Source organism: Arachis ipaensis, chromosome B8 (genome assembly GCF_059453495.1).
Source record: "Arachis ipaensis isolate K30076 ecotype BB chromosome B8, ASM5945349v1, whole genome shotgun sequence".
In the NCBI taxonomy this organism is placed as follows: Eukaryota; Viridiplantae; Streptophyta; class Magnoliopsida; order Fabales; family Fabaceae; genus Arachis; species Arachis ipaensis.
Window position 1 is genome coordinate 7,650,611 of NC_142443.1, and position 9,443 is coordinate 7,660,053.

Here is a 9,443-nt window from a genome sequence, read left to right on the forward strand (position 1 = left end):
TGTGGACATATTTATAAATACTTTATAGTTTTTAAAAAAATTAATTTTTATGCACATTATTTACTTTATCAATGCAAAATAATTTTACACCTACATCTACTTACATAATTAGATTGACCATGTGAATGATGATACAAAAAATCGAATGTAACTAAACGACTGTACAAAACACCATTAATTAATGTATAAAATTAAAGTCTTTAAAAAATATAAATTATAAAAATAGATTATAAAAAGAAATTAAATTAATAAAATTATTTTTTTAAGTCCCTGGATTCGTACCGGTGCTGCTATATATAACGCGGAAGTATTATGAAGTTTCGGTGCTCTCATACCTCACTTTTCTTCTGTCTCTCTAAAACACTAAACACCAAAACAAAACAAAACAAAACCCCACATCTTTCTCTAACTTCATTTCTTTCTTGTTTCATCGATCAAATTCTTAGTCCTTACATACCCATTTATTGTCTTTGTTTCGTATCAAAACAAATATAGATTGGTGCAATTAAGAAGCAGCAGCAGCCATATATATATATATATATATAGGGTCAAAATGATCTCCAATATTAACAAGAACAATGAGGATGGTAAGTCTTGGAGAGATGATTTGAGAAAGGGGCCTTGGACGCCGATAGAGGATGCCATACTTATCGAGCAGGTAAAGAAGTGTGGCGAAGGTAATTGGAGTTTAATTCAAAAGAATTCTGAGTTGAGGAGAAATGGCAAAAGTTGTAGGCTTAGATGGTTGAACCATCTCAGGCCTGACTTGAAGAAGGGTCCTTTCTCTGAAGAAGAGGAGAAACTCATCGGTGATCTTCATGCTAAGATTGGAAACAAATGGGCTCTAATGGCTACCGAGGTATCGGTTAGCTATATATATAGAATTTATAGTGTGATATATATTAAAAATTTTATTTGTTTATTTATTTATTCTAAATGCATGTTTGGGGTCTATATTCATGTGACCGACTCTTTTGGTGCAATAATCATCTTGTTCCATAAGTCACTTTTGTTGATGTATATATACACAATTTTTTTAATATATAAAATCGACAATTGTACTACTTCTACATTTTTCATAATAAATATCATTTTGACATTAATATTTTTTAAAAATCAAACATGTATTCTTTTTATTTTATTAATTAAAATATATATAATTTAAATACATAATTAATTCGTAATAATGTATTTTGACATTAATATTTTTTAAAAATCAAACATGTATTCTTTTTATTTTATTAATTAAAATATAATTTAAATACATAATTAATTCGTAATAATGTATTTTATGCGGATGTTAAAAGTGTTTGATAGATGTAAATATTTTTCTAAAATTGAAGCATTTTTTTTGTAATGATTTATAATCACCATTTTAATTAGGGGTGTACATGGATTGAGTGAATCCAAATTCGTCTTAATCTAGATCCAACTCTAAATATATATATCGCTCTATTTTTTAAACTATAATTCGATCCTAAATCTGATGAAATTTATACATATTCAGTCCACAATTATACCGGATGAAAATCGGGTGATCCATCAAAACTAATTAATTTTTTTTTCAGATTCAGTAATAATCAACAATAGATATTTTCAAATTCTAATTTAGATTATAATCAGCAACACATCAGATTCAACTAAAAAAAGAAATAAAAAGAATCAAAACTAATTAATTTTTTTCAAAAAAAAAAGAAACTACCATCACTGATAATAAAAGATCAGAACAATCATCAACACCTCTAATCAGAAGTTCTAATAATCAAAATTCTTAGTAAGAGAATAGATGTCAAAAAAGAGAAGAAGACGACTAGAGAAGAGAGTAGAGCAGAAATGGTGACTTCTAATGGCTAATTGATGGTGGCAAAGAAGAAGACGACGATTGGGGCAGCAAAGAAACGCCATCGCACTTCGTTGAGAGTCGTCGTTAGTCGTCGCCAAGAAGCAGTCGAACAGAGGAGCTTTTTCGTGGGGGCAAGGTGGCTTTGAGGCTGATGAGTGGTGTCAGTGGCTAGAGAGAGACAGAGAGGGCTGAGAGGAAAAAGGTGACGTTGTCACCGCCATGCGTGAGGGGACGAGGGGGCGTGGTTCAGTGGTTGCGTGCTGAGGAGAGAAGACAAGGTTCAAGCTTCAGGGTTGTGCCTCAGCCTCGCTGGATGCCTTCAATCTTCATTGTGCGCTACGTGAATGCGTGCCCTAATTTTGAGTAGTGTATGTATGCTCACCGGGTTGGGTCCGGGTGACTCGAGCTATAGCCCGGTCTCAATTTAAGTATCGTTCCAAGTTTCATTCTTTTTTTTCGGATTAGACCCAGGCCACTTTGGGTCCGGGACAACATGTCCTAAAATGCTTTAGGCATGGGCCGGATCTTTAGATCGGGTCTAACTATATGTACACCCCTAATTTCAACTAATAAAGTTAAACTCAATTTTGACTAAAAAAAAAGGTTTGATTACAGATCTTGTGAAATTGAATTTGTGATCTATTGTTATTAAATTTGTTACTGATTTGCTTGTTAAATATGAATTTTCAGACTCCTATCTCTTGTATGTTTTTTTTTTTTGAATTTTTGCTGATGCTGCTGCGATTTCATGTTCTGTTGATTCTTCTTGTTGCTGTTGTGATTGAAATTTAAACTTGAAATTTGATGATGATTCTTTTTCTTTCTGCGATGATGTATTGTGGTTGTTGTGTTTGATAGTTTTTTAAATATGCTCCAAGTTCTTCCAAAATTACATCTAAATCTAAAACTTCATTCCAAGAGATTTTTGATAGGATTGGCTGATATCTATACAAAAAGCAATATCAAATACCATTCTAGCTGCAGTTGGATTATATTGTTTTCATCATCGAAACAAGGCAAGAGCCTTTTCCATTTACAATGTTATTATATATATGTTTTCCATTTCCAGGTTCCTGGAAGATCAGACAATGACATAAAAAACTTTTGGAACACAAGAATGAAGAAGCGCCTAAGAGAATATCCTCCACAAATAACGGTTCAAGAAGCACAACACTTTTCTTCATCACCATTTTATTCGGTCTTAGCTTCATGTTACCCTAAAAATAATCTCAGTGTTGAACTACCTTCAAACATTTCTGCTGCCAATCCTCCACCAAATCATAATCAGAAACAACCTAATCAAAATTATTATTCTTCTTCTTCTTCCTCTTGCACCAATAATAATGCAAGTTTTATATTGCCATTAGCCCCTATGTCTCCTTATTGTAAGAGTAGTGGTTTATTGAATGATGTGGTGATGGAGGGTAATGCTCTTTGTCGCAAGGGAAAGTCAAAGATGGATGCAGCCATTGTTATTGTTAGGGAGGAAGAAGAATTAGCTGATAAGAGGAAAATTATTGAAGAAGGTGAAGAGCCACCATTGCCACCAGTTGGAACTAGTAAAGAGGAAGAAACAACCACCATTATTGCAACTCAAAGCTCTTCTCATCAATTGATTTCAACAGGTGAAATTAAACTAACTTATTTATGATTCACGAGTTCGATTATTATGATTGATAATTCATGATTGTGTGTTATATTGTATACAGAGAAGAATGATAATGGAGGTTGTAACAATAACAAGGAGGCATTGAATAATTCTATGCCACAAATGGACGATGAATTGCTTAGCATACTTAAAAATTGTCCAATATATTCGCCAGTGCGAAAGTGGTACAAAGTTGATGATGATGAGGACTTCCCTGATGATGATGATGATGGATTTGAATCTTGGTAACTTACAGAATATTGATGGATGGTAATAACTAAAGAAATCGTATATACGTTCATTCATATATTTAGAACAATTAGAAATCCAATATGCTATGTTAGGATTTTAAGTTTGGGAAGCAGAAGAACACACTGCAACTTTAAAGTGTGCAGGTTAGGGCTATCAAATTTATTGAGCTTTTTTTTAGATGTCCTTAACAAATGTCATGACTTAGCTTTTTAATCATTTTTTCTTTTTTGTTTTACATGCAGTTGAATGAAATTACATTTAGGCAATTCTTGATATATTGAATAAATATGTTTTAAAATAAATTCCTCAATACAATATTTATTATAAAACTAATTTTAGGATTAGCCATATATCTTGTGCCCTAATAAAAATATATTTTAAAAATATAATAATATATTTTTTTAATCTTATATGTAGTTAATAATACATTAAAAAATTAAAATATTTTAAATTTTTAATAATTTTTAGTAAATATTTTTTATAATATTTTTAAAATGTGTTGTTAAGTTACATGTTAGCAATACCCAAAATTTTAATTAATAACACATGCATGTTGAGAAAATTTTTTTGCAGCAATTCCTTACGTCACAAGTAAAAATGTTATGTCAATAATATTTTTGCTGTAATACCAAGTTTTTTGCCAACAAATTCGATTCTTGGCATAACTCAGCATCGCTTGCAACTTTAATCGCTGGTATATCTTTGCCAGCAATTTCATTCGCTGACATAAATTATCAGTGTCTGTAATTTTTTCAGTCACTGATTTAACTCGCATTTGCTAACAATTTCAATTGTTGGTATATATCTCCTTTGCTATAAACTTTTGTTGTTATCATAACTCGCGTTTGTCAATTATTTGGATTGATGACTCAACTATTTTTTATCACGACAATCTGTGTTGTAAAAACCGCACTTATTATGCGACAACTTTGATTGCTGCTAAAATTAATATTTGTGCCTACGACCTTAAATGACATTATACTATTTAATAAATAATTTTATGGAATCAATATAACAAATAATTTTTTTATGTTTATTAAATATATAAAAATTATTACTAAAAGAGAAAATAGAGAAATAAAATAATAATCTCTATAGAAAGTTGGATTAAAAATTAGTAAAATACTCTCCGTCGTCCCTATCTCATTTTCGTTACGGGTCTCCGTTTATTTTTTCTTACAGGGAAGGCATATACCCGTAGGTATCCATGAATAATTGAATATTATTAAGTTTTAAATTTTTTAAAAAAAAATTAACATAACTATAATAAAATCCTATACAATCCAACCAAATATATCAAATCAAACACAAATTTAACACAATAACATACACATAAAATTTTTAACATATAAATTAAAATAATGTGAATTAGGATTACTTACACAACATATATAAGAGATTTTTTTAAATAAATAAAATAAATATTTTATTTACTGAAATATATAATTTGTAGCATTTTTACCGAAATCCATCTTTTTTACTTATCTCATTTACATGGTAGATAATTTCACTTTGAGCATATCTCGTTTACAGTAAGACACAACACAGCTTGCACGTATCACGTTTATATACGTGATACGTAGAATAAAGTGGGATCTAAGTATCTTGTTTACACTGTAAACAAGATATACTCAAAGTGAAATCGTTTATAGTATAAACAAGATACATGCTGAATTAAAAGTTTTCACTGTAAACGAGATATAGTAAGACAAAATTCAATCCGCTGCAAACCGTTGGTATTCTCCACAAATATCTCAATCATTCTTCTCATTTGTTTCTTCGATAAATTTAGTATGAATGTCTAGTATTAGTGGTTATTTTGTTGTGACGGTGTATCCTAACTATCACATAAAGAATAGTGACACTGTGCTGGTTGTATTCGAGTGTGAAAATTCTATTCTGCAGTGCACTCGGAGAGTATTTTTTTGTCTGAGTTAACAAATCTGATATTGACATATGTCGGTGGTCAAGGGAGAAAAGAGGTTGGAAAGTGTGGGTCTTCGGACGCCACCACTCCACGAATGCAGTAATCAGGAAATTGTTAAAGACAAAGTCCCTGAGTTGCACCGTGTCGCTGATGCCAGCCTCCCTCAAGTAAGAGACAATGGCGTCTAGGGGTGCAAGAGTGTGGCTCACTCACCTAGGGAGTAGTAGGTGTGGCCTCTATTAAAAGTAAGGTTGCAAGAATTGAATCGATTATCAAACTGGTCAAGTGATTGGTTCATTAGTTTAATGGTCCAACTAGAATCGAACCGTAGTTGAACTGATTTAATTAAATATATAATAAAATTATTAAAAATTAAATATACAATTTCAAATATTCAAATTTAATATTTTTTGAACTAATACAATTCAAAATGTTATGATTTTACATAATAACTTATTCATATTTAATTATTAAAAATTCTAATTAATTTTTAAATTCTAATCAAATAATCAGCAACAACACTTGTCACATTAGTAACAAAAATTTTAAATTTAAAAATTTCAACAATAACTTCTAATAATCAAATAATAATCAACAAAATAAATAAAAATTCACAAAAATAGAAAAACAGCAACTCCAAATTAGAATTAGATTCCAACAACTGAGAATCAGTAAAAATAACAAAATAAACAATAAAGTAATATGAAAGAGCAAAAGCTAACTTGCAACACATAATACTCTATGATAGTTGTTTACAAAGTCAAGATGCTGGAGCCTTAAAATGCAGATTTATTGTGCTTCAGAAAAAGAAAGAACACAAATAAAATTTAATCTCAGTGAATCACAAGTTCAAAAAGTTAAGAAGCAACAATTTCAATTGTTGTGTATCACTCAAGAGTATCAAGAAAGGTTTATTATAACACCATTAAAAAGCTCACAAAATCCATAATAGATGATATAATATCTAAAAAACTTGCAAAAACTAACTCAAAATCAGAAATTCAGAACAATAGTACAAAATTAACTCCGAAATTTGACAAAATTCAATAATAATTAACTCAACATAAATAACAATCAACAATTCTTCTTGTTAACAACAATTAACAATCAAAAATAATAGAATAATATCGAAGTAAAATATCTGTCTTTGTATGGGGAGATTATTGCGGGAGTACGTACTCCTCATCCAGCGCCCTATGAGTTCGTTCACGCTCTGCTAGGGTTTCACTGCGCCACCTCCATGGTTACACATTTCTTTGTCTTTTCTTCATCAAAGTCTTTTCTATCTTCTTCTACTTTCTTCTCTTAATTTCTTTTCCACTTAGTTCCCTAATTTTCGTTTTCTCTCTCAATTCATTCCTCTTTTAATTTATTTCGTTTTCTAATTCACCCATTTCATATATCTTATTTCTCTCTGAAATCATTAAATACCAATTCTGTTTTTCTCTACACCATGAGCAACAAATCAGAGACACAAAACTCTCATATAATTGATAGTGATCAGGAGGATGACTTGATCGTTTTAGCTTATGAAGATGTTTCTGAAGGAATTCAAGCCTGTACACGGAGTCTGTCTGGAAGAATTTTCTCAGATCGGATCTTTTTCGTAGGTACCATGGAAGGAGCTCTCTATGCAATATGGAATAAACCAGAAGGATTTAGAGTAGTCGAAAAATCCAGGAACCAGTTTCAATTTTTCTTTGAGAATGACTCTGATGTGACTCGAATTGAGAGAGGTTCACCTTGGTTATTCAAGAGTTTTGTTATTCATGTTCGCAGATGGAAGCAGTCAATAAACATGGAGGATAATCACATCTCTTCTTTTCCTGTATGGGCACAATTTTGGGGATTGCCTGAACAATACAAAACACTTGAGGTTGGACGAAAATTGGGTGGGAGACTTGGTCAAATTGAAGATGTTGCTCTATTTGAAGTTAGAGGCAAAGATACACGCATAGTGAAGGCTAAAGTCGAACTGAACGGTGATAAAAGAGTGAGGGATACACTGAAACTGCTTGATCCTAATCAGAAAATGCTGGAAATTGGAGTATGCTATGAACGTATAGGTGTGTTCTGTACTTATTGTGCAAAATTGGGGCATGAATCTAAGAAATGCCAATGTTTTATTGATGATTCTGCCCAAAACAATATCAAGAAAGATAAAGTTGGTGAATGGCTTAAGGTAGATCAAGTCGGTAGGCGTTTAACTGAAAAGAGAGCTTCCTTCAATCCTAACCAACCTCGGGATGGTTCTATTCCAGCTCAACCGAAGAAAAAATCTCCACTTGCTTGGCTTGTTGATAGTTTCTCAAAAATGAGTGTGCAAGATGATCAGAAAAAACAGAATAATGAAAAAATTGCTGCCAATTTGGATTCTAGAGAAGAAAATGAGGGTGAATCAGAAAACACAGGTACGGCTACTAATACTAATTCTTCTTCTAATGCTTTATTGGAGATATCCTATCCCATGAATAATGTCCAACACAATAACAACGTCATATCCAAGCTTAAAAAGGAGAATAAAAAGCCAAACCTGAAACAACTTGCCAGAAAGTCTGTGATAGGTTTCAAACGGAAGAGTGGAGGTAATGGTACTGAAGAAATTTCAAAGAAAATTTGTCTCAATGATATTGTCTCTGATGCTATGACGGTGGAGGGTGCCAGCCTTCAAGTGGCACCCAAAGAAATATGAAATTGCTCTCGTGGAATTGTCGGGGTTTGGGGAGACCCCTGACAATCCACAATCTTAAAGGGATTTGCAAATCCTACTCCCCCGAGGTTGGTTTTATATATGAAACAAAAAATCAATCTCGACAAGTTGAAGGAAAATTAAGATCTTGTGGTTTCAAGGAATGGTTTATTGTGGATCCGGATGGATTATCAGGGGATTTGGCAATGGCATGGAGGGACGGTTGCACTGTTCAGATTTTGCAGCATGGTAGATTCTTCATTGCGGCATCAGTTCTGACAGCTGGTTCTAATGATCCCTATGGTGTTCTAGGAGTCTATCTCAGTTCAAATGATCAACATAGAATGGCTCAGTTTACTGAATTAACTTCTGTCACGCAACAGTTTGATGGTAAGGTTGTGTTAATGGGTAATTTTAATGCCATTTCTAGTCAATTGGAGAAAGCAGGTGGGGGTGCTAAATCTCCTTCTTCTATCGAAACCTTTAACAGTTTTATTGATGATAATTCTCTGATTGATATTGGTATGGTCGAAAGACCATTCACTTGGTCGAATAGATGGAGGGGTGATGAGTTGATACAGGAAAGACTGGACCGATTCCTAGTAGGAGTTGATTGGCAGCAACTCTATCCCAATGCAACGGTTCTTAGACTGTCAGAATCAGGCTCGGATCACTCCCCTCTTCTCTTAGACTCTAATCTGAGAACTGAGAGATCTAAACGCCGATTCAAATTCCAAGAAAGATGGTGTTCCAATGATGAAATAAGGCAGATTGTTAGAGAGGTTTGGCACGAACAGATTGATGGTTCAGCCATGTATATCCTAGCTCAAAAACTAAAGCATTGTCGACATAAGATTGTCAGATGGCAGCAAGAATATAGATCTAATTCGAAGGTGGAGATTGATTTACTATAGTCTGAATTAGAGGAACTTCGTTTAGCAGGAATTCATGGAGGCGACATCATTTCAGAAATAGAGGACAAACTTGAAAAAGCATTGCAAAATGAGGAATCTTATTGGAAAGATAAGTCTATATTAAAATGGCTCAAATCTGGCGATCAGAATACAGCTTTCTTCCATCAGAA

General features: G+C 32.6%; 1 protein-coding gene across 1 annotated transcript; it reads left to right on the forward strand.

The window, feature by feature from the left end:
* Positions 1 to 553: 553 nt before the first annotated feature.
* Positions 554 to 3,740, forward strand: LOC148547101 (uncharacterized). The gene is made up of 3 exons (XM_088495297.1): positions 554 to 859; positions 2,913 to 3,468; positions 3,553 to 3,740. The coding sequence occupies exons 1-3, from the start codon at positions 554 to 556 to the stop codon at positions 3,738 to 3,740; spliced, it is 1,050 nt and encodes a 349-aa protein (XP_088351423.1).
* Positions 3,741 to 9,443: the final 5,703 nt, after the last annotated feature.